At 38.9% G+C, this 24,401-nt stretch overlaps 1 protein-coding gene across 1 annotated transcript in view; it reads left to right on the plus strand.

The window, feature by feature from the left end:
• ankrd13b (ankyrin repeat domain 13B) overlaps window positions 1-24,401 on the plus strand; it is a 331,091-nt gene that overhangs the window by 300,966 nt on the left and 5,724 nt on the right. Inside the window, exons 13-16 of the mRNA XM_048612357.1 lie at window positions 3,893-4,050; window positions 8,905-9,057; window positions 16,289-16,449; window positions 19,333-19,409. Of these exons, the coding sequence (XP_048468314.1) occupies window positions 3,893-4,050; window positions 8,905-9,057; window positions 16,289-16,449; window positions 19,333-19,409 (549 nt within the window). The remainder of the gene's footprint in view (window positions 1-3,892; window positions 4,051-8,904; window positions 9,058-16,288; window positions 16,450-19,332; window positions 19,410-24,401) is intronic.

A 24,401-nucleotide genomic window follows, 5' to 3' on the forward strand; every position in this document is an offset into this window, starting at 1 on the left:
GGATAGAAAACAATACTGCACTGGTTAATAAAGACATTTATTTAAAACCTTCCATGCCCTCAGGATGTCCTGAAGTATTTTACAGCCAATTAAGTATTTTTGGTGTGTAATCATGGTTGTAATTTAGGGTAAATTTAACAAAAATAAAATCAGCACTTATCGGTGAAGTGCATGCAAAATTGAGGTAGGAAACAGACCGTAAAGCAAAGCAAGTGGTATACAATGGAGTTATTTATAAAATCATCACTTTGACAAGATGTAAGTAAGATATTACTGTTTTGCTCATGTTATCTCATTTGGGAATGTATTTTTCTGTCAAACAGAACAGTTGCACATGTTTCATAGATTGCTATACTCTGAAGTACAGCACACTGAAATTTACTCCAAAGATTGACAATTTTCAAATGGAAAGGGTGCATCACAGAACAATTTGCCAGAGCATTGAGTTTTGATGAGATTCTGCAGAATGTCATCAGGCATTGTGCTCTTGTGAAACAAAGTTAGGAAGTGACTGATTCAGAGATAGTCGGAACTGCAGATGCTGGAGAATCTGAGATAACAAGGTGTGGAGCTGGATGAACACAGCAGGCCAAGCAGCATCAGAGGAGCAGGAAGGCTGATGGTTCGGGTCTGGACCCTTCTTCAGAATTGGGGGAGGGGAAGGGGCATTCTGAAATAAATAGAGAGAGAGGGGGAGGCGGATGGAAGGTGGATAAAGGAGCAGATAGGTGGAGAGGAGACAGACAGGTCAAGAGGACGGGGATGGAGCCAGTAAAGGTGAGTGTAGGTGGGGAGTTAGGATGGGGGTTGGTCAGTCAAGGGAAGACGGACAGGTCAAGGAGGTGGGGATGAGGCTAGTAGGTAGGAGGTAGGGGTGGGAGTTGATGTGAGAGGAGCGGATGGGTGGCGGAAAAGACGGACAGGTCAAGGAGGCGGGGACGAGCTGGGCTGGTTTTGGGATGAGGTCAGAAGGTGGCCCCAAAAACCAGTCCAGCTGCCTCACAGCACCAGGGACCCAGGTTCGATTCCCCTTGGGCAACTGACTGTGTGGAGTTTGCACATTCTCCCCGTGTCTGCGCGGGTTTCCTCCCGCAGCCTAAAATTGTGCCAGCTAGGTGGATTGGCCATGCTAAATTGCCCATAATGTTCAGGGATGTATACATTAAGTGCGTTTAGGGAATGGGTCTGGGTGGGATGCTCGGATAGTTGGTGTGGACTTGTTGGGCTGAAGGGCCTGTTTCCACACTGTACGGATTCTGTAATAAACTTTTCTGCTCCTTTGATGCTGCCTGGCCTGCTGTGTTTCTCCAGCTCCATACTGTGTTATCTAGTGATTGTTAGTCTGCTGGCAAATTCCAAACTGGCAATGGTAGGTGGAGTGAGCAGGATGGGATGGAGATTAAAGGCAAGAATAAAGATGTAGTGAACAGAATCTATATTTGCAGCCATTCAGATAAGCAAGATTTATAGTATATTTTCTTGTAAAGGCACTTTCCAGGGTGGGATCCAGCGCATTGATGACTTGCTGGTTTCTTAATGGAGGTATGTTGGTTCAGCAGTAATGCAATCCTAGGAATTTTGATGTGGTTTCACAATCATTGGGTTGACTTTATGATTTCTAACTGCAGTCAGTCATCGTTTGCAATAAACTGCTGTTATGCTGTGGGTTTATTAATGAGCTATCAACAACTTTCAGGATTTCTTTCAATATTTATATCAGACTGCTGAAGGCAGATGGGACAAAATTGTTTTTGAATTTTATATACTCATTATTTATTTATTATGATGAAAATTGGACAATTTTCCAAATGTAATGCACGCTGGCTAAATGCATAATTAGAAAGATTTCAAATATTTGCATGCATACTGTGCTATATGAGAAACATCTTATATCATTTCAGATGCAATTACTTAGAAAGCCAGTGACTGTTGGTATGTAGGCCAATCTAACAACCACTTTATGTAGAGCAATATTGTTATAATCCCACTGGAACCAGGATATTCACAAACATACCAAGCAACTCCAACAAAGGAATGATATGGACAACATTTGAATTTTGCTATGACCCAGTGCTTTTGTTTGATTGAAACTAGTTTCAGTTTCTCCAGACAGCCATCCTTTCCTAGAAACCTGATGTTTCAATTTCCACTTCAGTGAGGACTGTTGAAAACCGAAAACGAAACAAACTTTGAAACTAGGGTCAGTGAGTCATTGGAATGTTCAACTGGTCACCTGTTTGGGAAATGGCTTACACGTGTTTCCTACCCTGGATTCTATCACAATATCCAAGATTATTATCGGAAAATGATCAGTTGTAGCTCTGGTCCAAAAGGTAATAGGTTAAACCTGTCAAAGATACTTGACTGCAGCATGAGGTTACTTATGCCATTTCATAAGGGGCAGGAAATTCTAATGATGGGTTGGCCGATATTTCTTACTAAATTATTCCACTTTAAAAACAAAATTAAGTGGGCATTTGTATAATTGCTATTTGTGAAGACAATTATTTCTGGCATTAAGGCCATTTTTTTTCCTTAACCTGACTATTGAACAATGACCAAAGTCATTGAATCATACCAGCAGTTGAGTAATTTCAGTCAGTTTTGGCAAATGATTAATTGCTTCCTTAAACCATGCTTGTTGGATTCAATTAATAGAGAATATTTATCGAACAGCAGGTAGCAGGGAAAGCTTGTCTGTTTCCTGGCATCTGCATAAATAAATCCACAAAGAACTAACATCAGGCAAATTGAAATTCACCTGGTATGTTGAATTCTACAACTATGAATATCTAAAAGTTCATTTCACAACATAACAAGTTAGCATTACCCATGTCATAGTCTTTGTTAAGTACATATTCATTGTTACTTGAAACCCTGATATAATTTCTAACAACTAGCAGTTAAAATTAGCTGTTTGGAATGATGTTCTTAAATGTACCTTCAGGTCCATTTTAACATTTTCAACATCACAGAATCATACAACTTGCATTGTCGAAGAAAGCCATTCAGCCATCATATCTATACTGGCACTACATGTTATGCCTACATAACAGTTACTGCACACCAAGTAATTCATTATTGAAGTACAAGCTGTGAAGAACATTTCTACTGACAGCAAATGAATAATCCTACCATTATACTCATCTGCACAGACAGAGCAGGAGCTCCCAAACAGGGGAATATATAGGGGGAAGAAACTGCACTGAGGCTCCACATACCAAAGAGAAAATATTCCTAGCTCAAGGGTAGTTGAGGCATTGGCAAGATGCTGAGGGAAAGTTAGGAAACTCTACCAATGGCAGAAACTGCTAGCCTCTCACATGTAGCTTCAGGTGTTCAGTTTCAAGGGGTGTTGGTACTTGTGGGAGCAGGTCAGTCCTTTTAACTTGAGGGAACTTGAAATGGACCAGAAGTTGCTCGTTGCTGGGATGTTGATGAAAATTTTAAAAGTCATCAGAATTAGAAAAATAAAATATTAAAACTCTTAAAGTGTAGATAAATAATGTTAACTTTCATGACCGCACCAGTAGATGTTGTGGAATGGTAGAATATAACCAGATAACTCAAATCATTCAATACAACTAAAATTATACAAATGTGGCTGTTCAATTTAATACTTACTGTGTCATTTCTACTTCAGGTGTAACATTGCAATGGAACATTGTGCATTAGTAACATATACAGTGTGACTCATTCAATTCCAAATAATAAACACTTTATTAACACATATGAATGTTAACCATTCCAGGAATTTGTTTATTAAGACTAGTTCAATGGAAGCAACATTTCCCTTTTCGCAAGGGTCTTCTCATTAAACTGTGTGTATAGCACACGTGAAGAGAAACAATGTTCAAACACTAATTTTGTCTGTCCTTATCTCTCTGTCAAGGTTCAAAGCAAAACTCTGGCTGTGTGAGGATCACCCACTTTCCCTCTCTGAGCAGGTAGCTCCCATCATCGATCTAATGGCAATAAGCAATGCACTTTTTGCTAAACTTAGGGACTTCATCACTCTTCGGCTCCCCCCAGGATTTCCAGTCAAAATAGGTGAGTAACTGAATATAAATTCTGCATTTTCATGTGCATTTTTCTTTGAATGTTACGCCAGCAAATCAACTAAACTCATTCATATCAAAGAGAATAATGAATTATAAATTCTTAAGAGCTTATTATTGCCATCCTGCAAATGAAACTTGCATTTCCTGTGTTATTGCTTAGAGTAGCTTGGGACCTGTAACACAGCTGCTAGGATGGAGCTGTGTTTAACATAGCCTGTTTCTTCAGAGCTACTGTTTAGGTATTTCATGTGGGAAATTGTTCAAACCAGACATACCCTGAGATCTGTTAGTGGTTATTTGCTTGGAAAAGTCCAGTAGATCAGCAGATGTTTTTAATAACCAATTTTTCTTTACCCTTAGGAAAGCTCAGAGTTTCAAGGTCAAAAAACCCAGCAGAAAATGTTTGAATTCCATTCCCGTTTTAAAGGAAAGTCTATTTGACATCTGAAATGTGAAGTGTTACTCTTGTTGATCGCATCCCCCCCCAGTCCCAAAGTCTTTCCTTGGCCGTAGTGCAGGTGGTTATACAGGGGGTTACCTGCAGTAGCTTTTCTAGACTTGATCTCACCCCGGCTTGTGCTAACAGATCAAATCACTGGCATTTTCTGATGGCTTTAGACTTCAAGCATTATGGAAACCTATAATATACAACCATGCGAAGTTGTGACTGTGTAATTCAGCCGTTATTCTTGCTTCAGTTAATCAGTTTGAGTCCCCTTCATTTCAATGATTAACCTAGGCTGATATTTGTCTGCAATTCTGAAGGAATGCTGCACAGTTAGAATTAATGGACCTTTGTGGGCATATTAATTGAGATTCTTTTTGGCTGTTCGAGGAAATGGTAAATTGCAAGCTCTGAGGCAGTTCCCAATGGTTTGGGTTCAGCAACACCGGTTGACCTCATTCTTTTATACTCAGGAGTTTGCCCCTGCTGATGAATATATAGTTAGCAATAGCATGGCACAAACATTTCAGAAGAGAACCTCTTTGTAAATAAGAACAATAATAAATCATACCACCTTATGTTGGGGCTGCCCAAATGGATCTGATATTGCTCAGATTGCATCAGACTGAAGCTTAATTTTGGGTTTGGTCAGTTACATTCTTCAAACAAACTGCTCTGGCCTTACTCAGAAATAATTTGGTAAGATGCACTGAGTGGGAGGCAACATGAATGTTTTTTTTTGTCCTTTGTCCAACAGGAAACTGAAGCCTTTATTCATGATCCCTTCCTTTCTCTCCCAGAATTGCCCAGCAACAACCAAATCCTCTTCCTTTCAATGGCTTTGTGCAAACATCAACAGTGTAACATGTTTGCTGAGAATGTGGCCAACTATTTAATATTTGACCTTTGACAAATAATTTCTGATAAATGACAGCACATCCGCTGTATGCCATGAACACCAGTTTCTATGACTGCTCACTGACTCTCAAAGAAAAGAGCTTGTCAATATTTTAATTTGTCCTTTGGCCAAACAGTTCCAGCAAAACCTTAAGTCATAGCAGATGCATGTTGTTGCTGTGTGTTGATGCAAAACTCCAAAAGAGATCCACATCAATAAAATAAAGAAAAGAAGGAAATTATCTTGATTAACTCATACCAGCAAAATATACCTGATTAATTTGGATTTTTCTGATTCAGATATATTTCAATAAGAAAGAAAAATTCCGAAGGGAGGACTCACAATCCATGGTTAACTAACTAAGTTAAACATGCTGTAGTATTAAGCTTAAAGAAAATCCTTTCAATTGTATGAGGATGTGTTGCAGATCAAGATATTTGTTAAGGTTCAGTGGGGGTTTAGTAGGATATAACTCTACGAGTTAAGTGATACAAATTAACATGTTTATTGGTGGTATACAAAATTGTGATGGATATACTAATATATTAGATATTAATTTAAATTAATATTAATTTAATATATTGTGATAAATATTTGTATGTACATTAAGCAGTAAATATTATATTAAGCAGTAATCTACTTCAGCTATATTAGAAACACATGCAAACTAATGAGTGCTGAAACGACTGTAGACATGTTCACCAATGACCCTCACTGCCTCCTGCCTATCGGGAAACCCGCTTTACAATGGCTGGTCTGGAGAATTCGGGGTTCCTGCCACTATTCGCAATCTTGGTCCAAGGCAAATGGGGCAAAGTTGCCAATATTAATACTATTCTGAATCTGGGCTGATGTTGTATCATCATTCCATGGTACTTTCAGTACTTTTCCAGAATTCCATTATGCTGAAACAACATGTCCAGGTGGCCCCGTCTAATGGCTCTTCAAGACAGTTCCCACAGATAAGTTTGTACATTTCAGTCAAAACGGGCTGTTTTTGCATTGGGCCTGTTTTCCAGGGCTTTTCACTTTATTTCAATTGCGCCTTGTCACGTCCAATTAACCCTTAGTGATTAACCTGTAATGGTCAGGTTTGAAGACATTTTTTTTTAAGCCATCCACTACATAGAATATTAAAAATAAAGGAGATTTACGAGGAGGGAAATATTAGAGTCTGAGAGAAAGGTAGTGAGAAATATATTTTACAAGATAGTCAGAGTGTCTATATATATTTAAAAAGGAGACGAGTTAACAAAGTGAACTTTGGTCCTACAGAAAGTGAGTCTGGGGAATTAATAATGGAAAAAAGGATGTAGAGATGAATTGAATAGGTTTTTTGTTTCAGCCTTCAGCAAAGAGGATGCAAGTAACATTCCAAAAAAAGCTGTAAACCAGGAAATGGAAGGCAGGCTTAAATGGAAGACAATTACAATCATCAGGGAAGTGGTACTGAGAAAATTGTTGGATCTGTGGGCTGGGTCCTAAAAGGAAGTAGCTAGTGAGGTGGTTGATGTATTGACTAGAATTTTCCAAAGTTCTCTACATTCAGGAAAGGTTCCATTAGGATGGAGAAGAGTGAATGTAACTCCTTTATTCAAAAAGGAAGGGAGACACAGTGGGAACCTACAGGCCAGTTAACTTAACAATTGCCATAGGAAAGATCTTAGAAGCTATTATTTTCTTATAGCAGAGAACTAAACAAGTTGAAGATAATCAGGCAGAGTCAACAGGTTTTATGAAAGGGAAAGCATGTCAACTAATTTATTTGAACTCTTTGAGAAAGCAACATGTACTATGCATAAAGGCTAACCAGCTGATCTATTGTCGTGGGATTTCTAGAAGACACTTAATCAAGTGCCACATCAAAATTTATTGTGGAAAATAAAAGCTCATGGTGTAAGGGTAACATGTTCATAGAATCCCTGCAGTGTGGAAGCAAGTCCACACTGACCATCCAAAAAGCAACCCACCCCATCCCTGTAACCCCCCATTTTCCATGACTAACGCACCAAGCCTGCACATCCCTGGACACTGTGAGCAATTTAGTCCACCTGACCTGCAAATCTTTGAACTGTGGGAAGAAACTGGAGCAAACACAAGCAAACTGGGGAGAATGTGCAAACTCCACACAGACAGTCACCTGAGGCTGGAATCAAACCCAGGTCCCCGGCCCTGTGAGGCAGCAATGCTAACCACTGAGCCACCATGCCATCCTAATGTCATGGATAGATGGTGGGCTAGCTAACAGGAAATCGTAGTCATAAATGGGTAATTTTTTTTGTTTGGCAATGCAATGAGTGGTGTGCCACAGGCTTCAGTGCTGGGGTCTCAGGTTGTTCCATTTTATATATTTGACTTGGATGAAGTGATAAAAGGCAAGATTGTTAAATTTGCCAATGACACAAAATCAGATAGGCAAGGAAGGTATGAAGGGGACATTATGATGCTACAAATGGATATAGGTAGGGTAATTGAGTGGGCAAAGATCTAGCAAACGGAATACAATGTGGAAAAAAAAGTCAAATTATCCATTTTGGCAGGAAGAATAAAAATGGAACATATCACCTAAGTGGTGAGAGATTGCAAAACTCTGAGATACGGAGGGATCTGGGTCTTCCAGGACATGAATGACAACAGTCTAATATGCAAGTACAACAAGCAATTGAATATAAAACTAAGAAGGTTATGCTTAAGTCTAACAGGGCATTGGTAAGCCCACATCAGGAGTACTATATACAGTATTGCTGTCCTCCTTATTTAAGGAATGATGCAAATATACAGTATTGGAATCAGTTCAGGAAAGTTTTACCAGACTCATACCTGGAATTGAGAGGGTTGTCTCGTGAGGAAGATTGGACAGATGAGGCTTGTATTGCTGGAGTTTAAAAGAGTAAGGAGGCGACTTAATTGAAACATAAAAGAACTTGAGGGGTCTTGACAGGGTGTATGTGAAAAGGAAGTTTTTTCTCGTGGGAGAATCTAGATTTAGAAGTCCCTGTTTATAAAGATGGGGGTCACACTTTTAAGTCTGAGATAAAAAGAATTTTTTACTCACAGAGAGTTGTGAGTCTTTGCAATCTCCTTCCTCAAAAGGCAGTGGAAAAAGATCCTTTGAATATTTAAGTGCGGGATGGATAGATTTTTGATAACCAAGAAATTAGTGGGGAGTAGGGGTGATCATGGAGTAATCAGATTTGCGTGATCTTATTGATTAGTTGAGTCAGATTGAGGGGTCAAGTGGCTACTTCTGCTCTTAGTTCATATACTCATAATGTCTTCCCTAATCACAAGTCCAACAATAGTTGCTGCTTTGATACCCTTTGAGAGTATGACAGGGTGCTGGATAAATGCAAATATTTGTCTTTGTATCCAATCTTTTCAACTGTTTTCTAACATAGTCTAATGGGAGAAGGGATCTTTTAAATTTCAATGATGATTTTGAACTTGCAATATTTTAGCTTTATACAGAGAGCTCAACAATTTTTAAATCTTCTTTGCAGAAATTCCAATTTTTCACATCTTGAACGCTCGTATCACCTTTGGGAACCTGAATGGCAGCGATGAACCTGTAACCTCCATCAGGAACAGTCCTACCAGTGAGGCTCCATCTCCCAGCAGTGATACGTCCAGTGTGAGCAGCTCCAGCTCCATGAGTATGTGTTTAAGAGTCTGAGTCTGTGATCAATTATCAGTAATTAGTATGGTCAACTGCAGATAAACACACCTTAACATTCCAGTGTTAAACCCTGCCCACAAACTCACATTGTACTCATTTAGATTCTGTGCACAAAATGGGCAACTGTGAAACCATTTTACATAACGCCTAATTTCCATTCCCCAAATAAAAGTCAGGAGGTATGAAACAGATAACCGATTTCCCTCTGCCCATTTTACACCATTGTGTAAAGTCAAACTTATGCCATTGTGTTAAAACATTAACGTTTCCTATACAATTTAACATGAAGGCAAATAGCTAACCACAAGCTTGATGTAGTAAGTATATGGAAACCCTGATCCAGGTTTCAAGGTGTTTCTGCACTTTAAAGTTTTTGAGAAGATTCTTGGCTCGGGTTGTGGGTGATGTTGTAGACTTGCTCGCTGAGCTGGTGTGTTTGATTGCAGACGTTTCATCACTCTGGTAGGTAACATCATCACTACGCCTCCAGTGAAGTGTTGGTGTCCTATCCTGCTTGTTATTTATATGCCTCGGTTTGCTGGGGTGGTTGGCATCACTTCCGGTTCTGTTTTTTTCAGTGGTTTGTATATCGGGTCAGTTTAATGTGTTTGTGAATGGAGTTCCGGTTGGAATACCAAGCCTCTAGGAATTCCCTGGCATGTCTCTGTTTGGCTTGTGCTATTATGGATGTGTTGTTCCAGTCGAATTTGTGTCCTTCTTTGTCCGGTGTGCATTGAGACCAGTGAGAATTGGTCCTGTCTCTTGGTGGCTAGTTGGTGTTTGTGTATCCATATTGTCAGTTTTCTTCCAGTTTGGACTATGTAATGTTTTACACAGCTCTGCGATGGACCACAAGAAGAAGATACAACATGGCCAGACACACTAGTCACATACATCACAGACATATCAGAGGTGACCACAAAACTACTCAGACCCCTAGATAGCCCACAAACCAACAACCACCCTGCGACAGCTACTGACAAACGTAGAGGATCCCATACCCACAACCAATAAAACTAAAGTAATATACAAAATACCAAGCAAGGATTGTGGGCTCTGAAATATCTGATACTATTGGAGCCCATGTGTCTCTTGTTGGCTGCATTTCTATAACATGGAAACATTAATGCATTTGTTGGCAGGTGAAGTGCAATATAAATGTCAGTGTGGTATTTAAAGTTATAACTTCCACGTTTATCAAGAGACTTGCATACCAGCACATTATAAAATGCCAGGAACACATGCCCAGCACTGACATTACTCAGCTGTCTGTGGGTGAAACAGAAGGATGCAGAACCAAGGGGAAAAATACTAGAAACAGTTTGGCATTCAGAAGACAAAAAGGGGGTCTGGGCTTTCCACAAGCTGGAAGTATTTATTTTAAGGAAGTTTTTATTTTAAGGAAGTATTTATTTTAAGGAACTTTGACAATTCTAACAAATTACAGTCTACTTGATGCAAGCCGTGTGATAGCTGTCTTTAGCAGGTGCAGTTGTGTTGTGCTAGAAGCTACTTTATAATATTATTCTCTGTCAGAAGATTAAGAACAGTTTTATGCAGCTATATTTTCCAATTGAGTGCACTAATTAAGTGAACTCAACCAGGGACTGACAACCTCCTGCTTAACAAAGCCAACACATCAGATAAAGCATGATGAGAAATCAGAATTGAGAATGAGTTACAAGTTCAACATCACTGTAAAAAGCAGTATGTTGGAGCATAAGAATTTTCAAGTGGATGTGGGGCATAGGATAGCATTGAAGGTAATTATTATTTTTAATTGTGTGGCTTTCCCTTTTGCTGAAATACTGGTCTGAAGCAAATGGCAACTGACATTATCTAAATAAAAAGTACTTCATATATTATGCAGAACAAATGCTGTGTTTGTCTGCTAGATAGAACACTGCACTAACAGAGCACCACCTCTCTGGACAGCAAAGCAAGGGAGAGAAAATTCTAAGTACAAATGCATCCTCCCTGTCAGTCAATATTGCAACAAACACCTGAGACATCATTCCATGGGACATAATCTAGCTGGAGAACCAGCAAGAAAGGAATAAGTATGTGGTACAAAACAGACCAGTACAAAGTGCTTTCATTTGGATTTGAATGAGGAAGACAGCTGCTTAAGAAAATCAGGGGCTAGTGTCATCGCGCCACTGGCCCTTTGCTCGAACCGAACATAGAATGCATTGAGCGCATCAAGGCTCAATGAGAACAGAAGTAAGTTGTGGCCCCTCCCTGTCCATGCTTCCAGTTAAAGTCATAAGACTTGGGCATTTGCCTTTGGGCTAAGACCTGTTGGCAGTAGTAAAACCATACCCAAAGACATCACAAGAGGAGGAGGGAATAAAGCTTTTCTTTTAATATAAATTTATACTATAAATAAGGTTCTTTTTATTCATTCAAGAGATGTGGACATCAATGGCTGGACTATAATAAGTTACTTCTGGTTATGCTCCAGCATTTTATAATTAGCATACCTTTTGGTTAGCAAAGTCGTCACGCTTCTTGAAAGCAACTTTCACAGCCTTTATTTGATGATTGATTTTCCCCTTCACTCTCTCCATGATCTCTTTATATCCTGAATTACTCAATGCACCATTGCCCATTGTGAGGGGCTATGAAAGAAAGTCGTCAAAATCCTAGCAGAGTCCCAAAATTTGCTGTAACAGATATCACAGATGTCATTCATGCCAAAACATGGTCTGCAATCAATCTTTTAGAAGCAAAATTCTCATCTTTTAAAAGAAATTTGAAAATCAAAAAGTATGAATGAAAATACAGTCTCCAGTTTGTATTTTTAACTGCCAATGCTAGTAACTATTTGCATGGGTCCATGGGCAGAAGCAGTGTTAGCTTTCCAATTACTTTATCTCTCTCTTTAGTTCCAGCCTCTGGCATATATGTACTAAGCTCCTAGGAGTTAAGGATGGGGCTTTCCTTCAGTACTAATTGCAAGTCAGAGGCATGAACAAAACAGTTCTGTAGTGTATCAATTACTGACATGACATAATTGCACTTCATCCACCAAAATAATCACTGTAGTTTATTCCATATGAAGCATTCATAAACACTAATAATGTAGTTCCCATTTATAATACCCACTGCAGAGACTCACCAAGGCTGCTTTGACAGCACCTTCCAAATGCGACGTCTAGCACCTAGAAGGACAAGGGCATCAGATGCACAAGAACACTTCCACTGGCAAGTTCTCCAAGCCACATACCATCTTAACTCGTAACTATTTTGCCATTCCCTCACGGTCGCAGGGTCAAAGTCCTGGGACTTCCCCTTCCTAACAGAAATGTCTGTGCACCTATGTCCCAAGGACTACAGTGGTTCAAACAGCAGTTCACTACCATCTTCTATCTGGCAACTTTTGTTTCGATGTACTCTATGTTAGTGATGTATATCATGTCAAAACTCATGAATTAATCTTGAAACCTTCATTGTGTTGTGCCATGTCATTAAAATCTTTACTGCATTGCTGGAGATGAATATTTATCATTATGAGTTCTTGTAACTCATGATCCAATAGAAACAGATTGAATTAGTTGATCGTTTTGCCCTTATTCCTTTGAGTAGATTAATGTTTTTGAGCATAAGCATTGTGAAGTTTATTAATAAAACCAATACCATTAAAGCTCATTCAGAAATGGAAGGCTGAATTAAGAGAGACAGAGTTGAAAATGCTGGCAGATGGTTAGAAACAGATACAAAAGCTAGGATCTTCCTGTTTTTGGATTAAATCTGAAAGCATGAGTGTTACCAGGAGGGAAACTCACAGCCTACTAAAGTGAGAAAACCCAATGGAAATTCTGGTAAACAGGCAGCTTTCTACTGGATTTAGGACTCGGGATCAGGCTGCCATGACTGCCTAGAGTTCTCAGCCAACCTAAGGCCAGCAGCTCCAGAACTCAGCAGTTCCATGCAGAGGCTGTAGCTACTGCCAGGACACCAACCCTGCACTCCCAGGCTGAGGGATCACCTATGAAAAAGGTAAGTACAGGTAATTCTGCTATAACATATGTTTCGTTAACACGAATTGGCTGTAATGTGAGTGATGAATAGTGGATGCTGTTGGATAAGCAAACTTTCTGCTGTACAGGTATAGCAATTTTCTGTAGCTATTTCCCTATAATGCGATTTTCTATGGTGATTTTCTATAGCACAAGGTCACACAAGAATACAACTATTGTGTTATAGGAGAACTATGTGTACTGTTTGGGGGTTTTGTATGTGTACTTTGTCTTTAAGAGATTTCACCTTTAAGGACTGTACATACTGAGTGTACACAATGTTGCAACTCACCCTGTCAGTTAATTTAATTTTGTTGAAATGTCTGTTGCATAAATTAAAATGTGTTTTACTGTTTTAAGTAAACTAAACTATGGAGTTAATCAATCCCTAATGAGTGATTGATTATTAGTCCATTATCATTAACATGACATGGTGAATAACAGGGGAAAACATCGGACTAATGAGGCACAATAGGCTTGAGCATTCCACAAGTAAATTTGTCTGCAGTTGAAAGCACGGTTGATAGTCTAAATCAGGCTAAAATGCATGAGACAATCATCAATGTCATTCTTCAATATTGGCTTGGAGACTAATGAAAACACAACTTGTTGAGAATCAGACAAATTCCGATTAAGAAATTATTTTAACTCACTTGAGAGAAATGATCAGGTGTGTGACAGAACAAAAGCAAGCAAGGAAAGGTCAAGGGCTTATTATCACCCTAGGCCTCATTGCAAAAAACCCTCCAAAAACCTGGACGTAACTCATTCTTTGCCAAAAAAAGCCTAAGATTCAGCCCGAAGCAATATTTTTCAGAGAAAACCCACAGTGAGTACAAAGCACATTCAAATACAAGTTCACTTTTAACAGGGGGTAAGCACATAGTTTTAATATTGTTCCACATCCTCCTGCTCTCTATGTTTGCACTGCCAGTGGCAGTAGCAAAATAGCAGGCAGCTCAGAATCACACGCATCTAAGAGATCTCTGAACCAAAAAAACATAACACTAATGCTAACTTTTTATTATACTTACAGTCCATCCTAATTGGACTCCATTGTCTTACTGAAACATGAGGGTTTAGTCAGAGGAAGTGTATGAGTTGAGGTCTAAGTTTTTATTTTGTTCTCCAAATGCAACTTTTGTTATAATTAGAGTTGATTCATGAAGGAGAATAAGCATTTGTATTGATCCAAAGAGTTGTACAGGCAGTGAAGTATTTTTGAAGTTGTCATCACTGTTGCAATGTTAGAAACACAGTCGCCAATATGCACACAGTCAGCTCTCATAAATTACAGTGTGATAATGATCAACTAATCTGGCTTGATGATGCAGACTAGCAGGTAGCAGATTGGTCAGGACTTGAGGTTAACTCCTCTGCTGTTCTCTGAAACAGTACGCTGGGATCTGAGGGGAGCAGACAGGGCCTTGGAATTCAGGCCTCATCTGGAAGACTGCACTGCTGACAGAGTATCACTCTCTCGGCGATGCACTGGAGTATCAGCCAACATTTCAATCTTTAAATCCAGAGTGGGACTTAAGCCCGCGATGTTCATATAGTGGTAGTGCTATGCATGGTATCACTGGTGAATTTTTGTTAAAACTAATTAAGTACCTTTTATATGATGTCATCAATTTACAAATTTTCAGAAGTCTTTTTCATTTTAGTAACCATTTCAGTAAGGTAAATCCATTAACTATTAACAGTCTAACTATACTGGCTTCAGCATGTAGTGATACATAGTGGTTGCTCTTATATTTCTCTGGTGCAGCAGGCTTCAGTAAGTAAGTAAGTCTCCTGCTAGACCCTAACATGAGGATTTTATACACTTAGCGGTGACAGTCTGGCTGGATTCTTGGAGGCTGATGGTGGGGGGGATCTGTTTTATTTAATTAACTGGGCCTTTCTGATCATTAACCATCGCAAACCTGGCCACTTCACTCTTGCTTTGCCACCAGCTAAGCTAGATTGACATTATCAGGAGCCAGCAGCACTAACACAGTGCTAAAGCAAAAGAAAAGCAACAAATTAGATGGCACTTGTTAATGGAAAAAATCACTTAAGGGAAATACATGCTTTCCATTAAGTAAACACTGTAGGATTTATAAATGCAATAAAGTGGCATGCATGGTCTGCACTAAGTTAGCTGCAAACAGTAATTAGTCTACTGTAGTTAGCACAGTGTTCCTGAAAGTAGGGAAATCAGATAATCTTCCCATTCTTGAAAGCAAATGTGTAGACATTGTTTAGTAACAGGTTTGAGACAAGACAGCAGTTGATTGCTGTACTAGTTTCACTACGTGATCAATGTGCAATACCAGGGAGCTGCTATATGTAGAATTGTACTCTAGAAGCAATACTTTGAAAGCAGAAGAGATTTTAAACAGTTTAAAATTGGATCTCTAAGAGTGAATAAGAAGGAACTGTCTAAACTGGCAAAAGGATTGGTAACCCAGAAACACACCTTTGAGGAAATATTTGGCAAAAAGACTAGAGTGTATAAAATAATTGTTTTGGTATTTGGGATTCCACTCTTTGAAATGGTGGTGCAAGTGGATTTAATGGTAACTTTCAAAAATGGATTACACTTAAAAAGGGTAGATGAAAAAGCAGGCCTATGGAGAAAGTGAAGGGGAATATGCCAAATGGATAGTTCTTTCAAAAAACTGTCAGGGGTAGGATGAACTGAATCAACTCCTGTGCTGTATGATTCCAACTCTGCAATCAATGAATTTGTCTTTACAAAATGCTTTTCTTCGATCTGCTGACTAAAATGTATGAAATGGTGTCGTTCGATTATCTTAATATCACTAGTCCTACTGTCCACAGAGACTTTCCTATTTCAATTAAATTTGCAAAGAATGTTGCACTTACGCAATGGAACTTTAACTCAATCCTTGGAACAGTGGGGTTTCCAATGAACTTAGAATCACACAGTCAAACAGGACAGCAGTTTGGCATTGGACTGTGCCATATCTTTGAATTCAGAAATTTCTAACTTTGCCAATACAAACGCAGCGTCTCTTTAAAAACAAAAGAAACCTTTGACTTTGTATGTTACATTTTAATTCATTAGCAGGCTTCTCCCATAACTATTGACAAAGTGTTTGTCTAAGATGATAAAATGGCAGATAGAATCTATTTTACACTGTAACATCAGTTAAGTTTGCAAGTTTTTCTTGGCAGCTTCGTGTCGTGGCTGTGATATGGACCCAGCACTCTTTGAAGTACCCAGAGGCTACACTGTGGTTGGCAGCAACCGGGATTCTCTGAGGGAAGAGGATGACGACCTCTTGCAGTTCGCTATTCAGCAGAGTCTGCTGGAAGCGGGCACTGAATATGACCAGGTAGGGCAGGAAAGTGGTCCCCTCTGATGTTAGCAATAAGAACTACATCTTAAATTCACACAATTCTTAAAATAAGTCAAGGACTGAATATCAAAAAGATTGAGAATATTCATACATCATATGGAAGTAACAGTTGAAGCTTTAGATGTGCAATAATAATAAATTATGTAAGGAATAACGAAAACCTGGATGTGATTATCTGAATAGTAATGTAATTGAGCAATTTAAATAATGTCATAAGATTGAAGTTTGAGTAGTTAGTTAAATCCCCAAAATGAGGTTATAGTTTTGAAATCACTTCCTGTGACTGAAAAAACTCGTATTGTCTATTATGCCAATTCTAGACAAGAGTCTATTCTGCATCTGGTTAATTCCTGTGCTGACAGCTGGTGTCATTGCAATGATAATTCCCTCAGGGGCAAAGTTTTCTTGATATGCAGTGACATTCATACAAGGGGATTCAGAGCTGGGATCTTATTGCTCCATAACTATTTGAATGGATTAAGTAATTTTACATCCACGGTAACCTGAAGATATGGTAAAGCACTATATAAATATATTTTATTTTGCATTTTGTCCACAGCACAATGGTGATTTATCCTTCTAAATCTTGAGTTAATTTCTTCCTGAATCCAGATCAAACACAATTCAATTTGAACTTAGCTTTGGCCAAAACATTTGTAATAAGAAGGTATGACAATTTTGAAAGAAACATAAAATACTTGAGCCCAAGAATTTCCTCAAGAGCTGCTCTCTTTCCACCAACCCCAGATAAATAAATACTCTCACTTAGCTTCCCAATGTACAACATTAAAAGGAGCTCATTACATCGTTAGCTGTACCGTGAGCACTGCCTCCACCATGTTCTGTCCTCTATAAATGAGAAGAAGGGAGTGAAAGTGTGACCATCATGGACACTGCCTGTTTGAACAAAGAATATGAAATGTTTCTCTTGATCTAAAATACTATATCACACCAGAAATGTAGCATGCTGCTGTTTCCATGTTTGATCCCAATAAATCCCAATCCTGCAGGTGTGATTGTCAGACAATACTGCACTAAAGTATGACACCGCACCATACTCCCAATGGAGTGTTATTATCTTAAGGAGGAATTGCTTGTATTGATCATCAGCTATAAATGAAGGATGTAGAAACATCAGAAACATTTCATTAGCCTTGTCCTTTGAAAATTTGTGTTGTAGCTCAAAGTTCTTGATGTTTTAAAATGGTATTACTACCAGTTGTGTAATGGTAATTTTATATGTGGAATAACCACACCTCCTCTGAGTTAGCTTAAAGTATCTTACCATATCTTCTTTAAATACATATTTATGGTTGAGTTATAAGTATTGTCCAGAAGAAATATTTATCTTATGTTTTTGGAAGAAAACAACAATTCTCCCAATGTTCTAATATCTGGTTCAGCAATGAACTCTCAGAATAAACACTTACTATGACATTTTTATATACACAAGTGACCTATTAGAGTCATTGAGTCATACAGCATGGAAGCAGACCCTTCAGTCTAACTAGTCCACACTGACCATGTTCCCAAACTAAACTGGTCCCACTTGCCTGCTCCTGGCCCATATCCCTCCAAACCTTTCCTATTCATGTACTTTTCCAAATGTCTTTTAACCGCTGTAATTGTACTTGCATCAGTCATTTTCCTCTGGCAGTTCATTCCACACAGGAACCACTCACTGTGTAAAAAGTTGTCCCTCAAGTCCTTTTTAAAACTATCTCCTCTCACCTTAAAATAAAAGCCCCAGATTTGAACTCCCACACCCTAGGGAAAAGACCCCTGCTTTTCACCTTATCTATGTCCCTCATGATTTTTTAAACCTCTATAAAGTTACCCCTCAACTTCCTATGCTGCAGTGAAAAAAGTCCCAACCTATCCAGCCTCTCCTTATAACTCAAACCCTCCATTGTCAGCAACATGCTGGTAAATCTTTTCTGAATCCTTTCATAACATCCTTCCTGTAGCAGGCTGACTAGAATTGCACACAGTATTCCAGAAGAGGCCTCACCAACATTCTGTACAACCTTAACATGACATCGCAACTCCTATACTAAAAGGTCTGAGCAATGAAGACAAACGTGCTAAATGCCTTCTTAACCACCCTGTCTACCTATAATGCAAACTTCAAAGAAATATGTACTTGCACCCCTAGGTCTCTCTGTTTTATAACACTATTCTCCATCAATATCACACCGACCTCGGATGAGAATTTTTCTTATGACAATGAGTCGTAGCATTTTGTAATATAACTTTCAAAGCAGAGGGACAGATGGTTTGTTCAAGATGCAGAGCAATAAATGAAATCCTGAATCAATTGCTACTTCAGATTTCACAATATGTCAAGATGCAGCACAGTCTCATCATATTTGGACATTCACAAACTTGACCTTTGATTTTTCAATTGCGTTGTTTTTCATTTGTCCAAGCCCAAGACAATCAGTTTACTTACTTACAAGATTAGTACTAATGAGAAAAAGATGATTCAACCATTCCAGTACATCCCTCTAGACAAAGCCTAAAGCAGGTCTCTCATCACACCATCCAACTACCTCTTAAATGCTTACAAAGCTTTGTCTCCATAATGAGATTTAAAAGACCATCTCACATGTTGATCACTTTCTAAAAGATCTTTGGTTAATTTTACAAGTGGCTTGAGGTGTCTGTTACAACTCTGGTTACTAAACATGTTTTGGACAAAGGAGACACCTGCAGCTTTAGGCTAGTTCAGATCTGGAACTAAGTTTAGAGCTTAGCTTTGTTTCAATTAATCACAAGAACTCTAACTCAATAACATTTTGGACAGGTATCACACTTCCAACTTTATTCACCTAATTTATTATTTATTTTATTTTCTAGGTGACCATCTGGGAAGCACTGACCAACAGCAAGCCAGGAACACGCCCGATGACGTGTGAGGATAGAAAAGGAGAAAGGTAGTGCAGATTCAGAGAGATTCCTTTACTCTCAGAATCTTAGATACTATTTGGATTAAAGGCATTTCATTGCTTACGAATGTACATGCATTTGTAGTGTAACATATTCGTTAGGCAGAAACAAACTTGTGAGAAAATCACACCATTATTATACATCTCTCAATGTGATTATCACAAAGCATCATTTTGTTGATCAATGGCAGAGAAAAGACTCAGAATAAAAAGTTATAAATAACTTCTAGTAAATCATACTCAGTGAATGGCTACGAAAAGAAACGACTAGCTAAGAAGTGCCTTTTGTTTTTCAAGTTTAAAATGGTCCCACATAGTTGTTTAGTAGCAACTTACCTAGATGGGGCAGAGGGTGGAACATATTCCTAGTAGATTGCTTATCTGATCACCTTATGGTTAGATGACTTTGAACAGTACAGCACTTAAATGAATGCATAATGGTGGTTTTGCTTACCCAGGTTTTCTTGAGCTGGTCAAAGAATAACTTTTGGCTAAAGAATATGAGTAATGATAGTTGACTTAGCTGACATTCCACAAATGACAGTCCACTTATCAGTTGATGCCATGAAGGCCTACATTTTGGACTTGCACAGTAAAATTTATAGTTCAATATTGAAGAAAGTTACATTGTTCCTGTGGACAACACAATACCAAAGTTGGAGGAGACCTCACATTACACTTACTGAGCTCAGCCAGGTGATTAGCTCCCAAACTTTGTGCTACAGTAGTCTCATGTTTATCCCTCAGATGAAAGGCCATGACATCACACCTCTTCTATAATCTTTAGTCTTGCTTTATATGAACTTGTACCAGCTCAGCAGTCCACAGACTTGTTGAATTCTGTGACTTCGTGAAAGGAAGTGACAGGTATAAAATCCACTAGGGGACTCGGAGCATAATAAAATCTCCCTTATCACCTTAAGTTCGCAGAAAAGATGAACATATAATTGTTTGAGGAGAGTCTACATAAATAAAAACACAATTATCCACATGTCACTGACATTAACCTTGCAATGGGCCTTGGCGATTTGAACTGATGTATGGTCAATGTCCAAATTGCCGCTAGCAGATTCTTGGAAAGCTGTCTGCTTTTTAATAAAAGGAGTGGTAATAAACCGGATAACACCGCATTTCCTGCCAGGACCCTAATGACAACAATATGAACAAGGACAGCTGTTCCAGGATCTGTTTGGCAGGTTTACAAATTTGTTTGGTGAAGATTTAAGGATTGCCTACCTCAGAGTGTGATCTTGAGTACCCAGCACCTACTATGAGTTAACTTGAGATGTCAAGAATTAAAAGAATTATGGACACTCTGAAAACATACTCATTCTCTGTGTGAGTGGCACCCAGCAAAGCCTTTAGAGTATGTGAATTGCAGAACCCTACTGTAAGTATAAAGTAAATGTCACTCATAATTAAAGTGTAGGCACACATAATAATACTTCAATAACTTTAATTCCTCTAATATTTACACATCGTGATTGTACAAGCTCAAACCACCAAAGTAGACATTCATCTAAAGCTTCCAATTACAGCAATGACTGTGTATTTTGTTCCACTGTAGCTCATAGGTAATGCATAAGTTGCTTTGATGCTACTGACTGTGAGTTTGGATCATATTGTTTCTACTTTGGCCAAGCTTGGGTGTTTTACATGTGCCACAAATTAATCATAGAATTCATAGAATCCCTACAGTGTGGAAATAGGTCCTTCGGCCCAACAAGTTCACACTGACCCTCAGAGCATCCCACCCAGACTCATCCCCCTATAACCCACCTAATCTACACATCCCTGAACACTATGGGCAATTTAGCATGGCCAATTCACCTAGCCTGCACATCTTTGGACTGTGGGAGGAAACCAGAGCACCCGGAGGAAACCCATGCAGACACAGGGAGAACATGCAAACTCCACACAGACAGTTGCCCAAGGGTGGAATTGAACCCGGGTCCCTGGCGCTGTGAGGCAGCAGTGCTAACCACTGAGCAACCTAGGTTAGAAGGAAATGGTAAGACCCAGGTATCACCCCACCTCCATCAACAATCATTAATTATGGACTTGGCAAAGAGGTCATTTGTATTGTATTGCACCTAACTGCAAAGGTTGTTTGAATTAAATATAACAGTTCACCTGCTGAATTTGACATAAGGTTTTCAATTATCATGCACTGGGTTGGCTTTGTAAATCTGGATTAGTGTTTTATACATAACAATGTCAATCTCTATTTATGTTACCAAGATCCAGTGGATTTCATAAAAGCAGAGAATGTGCAGCCAGGGCTCTCAGTGCTGTATAAACAACTTGAATTTCCAACTGGCCCTCTTATAATTAATCCTTAGAGGGCTGAAGGACATACTTTATTCTCCTTTATGTTCAATGTTTCAGACAAACAGGCGTTCTTTTAGTCACGTGTCTACTCCAAAATGACACTTCTTCAACCTAATGTTAAATGTATTTGCAAGTTGCAGTTCACTCTGAACAGAAACAGAGAATTTTGGGCTATTTTTGGACATAGTGCAGGAAAGTGCCAGCAGTCCACAAAGAGTTAACAGATTTTACTCGCTGAATTTATCCTTTCATATGAATATTTTCACAATGCAGTATGTTGTTATATTATTCATAACTAAATAGGTTTTAATTTAAAACATTCATTACATGACTGGAGGGCTTTTTTTTTTAAAGAAAAAGTCTTTTTCTACCGAGCTCAAATCCAAATTACTTACATTGTACAATCTATTAAAGGTAGTGACAAAATAAATTATTCATCTCACTATCACAAATTCAAATTATTCTTTTGATTACTACATATTGGAGAACTCTCAAAACAACTTCTATAATGTCCAACAAATGAGGCAATAAGCTATAGGAGCCAGCGTAGACCGTTTGACTGTACCCTTTCATTCTTGGTCCTACCACGAGTGGAAATATTTTATCCCTGTTTGCTCTGTCCAGACTTGTCATGATTTTGCATACTTTAATCAGATTTCCTTTCAACCTTCTCCCCTCCAAAGAAAACAGTATCAGCTTCTCCAACCTGTCTTCATAACTGAAATTCTTCATCCCTGAAAACGTTCTCAGGAATCTCTTCTGCACTGTCTTCAATGCCCTCCCATCTTTCCAAAGTGTGGAGTCCAGAACTAGACATAGCATTCCAACCGAGGCCAAATTAATGTCTTATATAAATGCAACATAAACTCCTTGCTCATGTACTCCATTTCTCTTTTAATGAAATTTAAACTGCATTTGTTTACATTGCATCCTTTTTTTAAGCAAGGGTGAAACAGTTACTATTCTGCAGCACCATGGCACCCCCTTGGAGTTGAAAGAAGACTGAAAAATAGTCAAAGCCTCTGCAATTCCCATTCTCCTTCTCATTTCCCTCATTTGCTTGGTTGCATCTCATCTGTTCCAGTGCTTTGTCAACTTTAAGTATGGACCCAATACCTTGTTCTTGTCAATTATAAACCCATCTGTTTCACCAACATGGTCTGGGTAACATCTTTTTCCTCAGTAAAGACGGATGAAAAGCATTCATTCAATATCGCAGCTATGTCCCCTGCATCCAGGACTTCACCTGGCAAAGGAGCAGCACTCTGAAAGCTGGTGATTTCAGATAAATCTGTTGGACTATAACCTGGTGTTGTATGACTTATGATCTTATCCACCCCAGTCCAACACCAGCACCTCCACCTCCACCTCCCTGCATCCATACATAAGTCCAACGTTTGGTACCCAATTGACCCCACAGCTCCCTTTATCACCTCTTCATTATTTATGTGCCTATCAAAGAGTTTGGAAATACCTTTTACATTAGCTGCCAACGTCTTTTCGTACTCGCTTTTTGCTTCGCTTCATCCATTTGCTTTTCCACCACTACTCTGAAAACTTTGATGTTCTGCCTGATTCTGATTTGTAATTTCCACCCAACATCTCTCATAAGTACAGCTTTTCTTTCTTATCATAATTTCTACGTCTTTTCTTATATAGTTAACTCTGGATGTGTTTGCTCTGAGGGAATATACCACAACCATATCCAAACCATCTCTTCTATGAAGATTGCCCATTGTTTAGCTACAGTTCTTCCTACCAACTTTTGACTCCAATTTATTTGATCCTGTTCCATTCTTGCTCCATTGAAGTTGGCTATCTCTCAATTAATGACTCCTTCTGTAAATTGTTCATTATCCTTTTCTGTAGTTGCCCTAAACCTAATGATATAATGGAAAATGTTTATAACACCTTCAAACAATGAGAGAAACTCAAGGCAGAATCTTCCAGGTTTGGCAGGTGGTCTTGCACATTACCAAGAAAACAAGAGGAAGGACTGCTGTATCTTCAGAACATCAGGGACTTAAGGGGCCAGCAAGTGGGTCTTTATCCATATTCGGGTCTCAGGGTGTGAAAGCCCCTCTTCTGTGCTTAGCTAATGCTGGTAACATAACCTTGGAGATTTAAGGCTATGGCCAAAAGTAGGTGATATGTAGGGGCAGAGGAACAGTGTTTGTTTTCACTGGTGAGGCTCACAACTGGAGCAGAGAGTTATTATCTCAGAGATGGTCAGCACAGGGTGCCTTTCACTGAGAGCCCACCCCAAACCAATGGGTAAAAAATGATCACACTCTTTCTTGCCCTGGAGTTGGGGAAGAGGTTGGGGATACATTTGTTGACAGGGTAGCATACACCTGCATTAACCCCAACAGTGACAAGCTGAGGCCCTTAAAGTGGTTTTTAATTATCCAGTTAAGGCCTCAATCTGTGTTGGAAAAAGTGGGAATGGACCTTTCCATCCCAAAATTAATTTGTGTGGAGGTAAGAAACATCAGGAATTGGATGTGCCTCCTCCCCATCTGTTTAAATGTGCTCCATGCCTCCTACCTCATCACCAGGATTCAGCTCTCAGATTTAGAGGAAGAAGAAATATCACTGTATTCACTTTGGAATTATTTTGATGTTCAGACTGTGTTGCATCAATGCTAA

The sequence above is a fragment of the Rhincodon typus genome, chromosome 26 (genome assembly GCF_021869965.1).
Source record: "Rhincodon typus isolate 14 chromosome 26, sRhiTyp1.1, whole genome shotgun sequence".
Taxonomy (NCBI): domain Eukaryota; kingdom Metazoa; phylum Chordata; class Chondrichthyes; order Orectolobiformes; family Rhincodontidae; genus Rhincodon; species Rhincodon typus.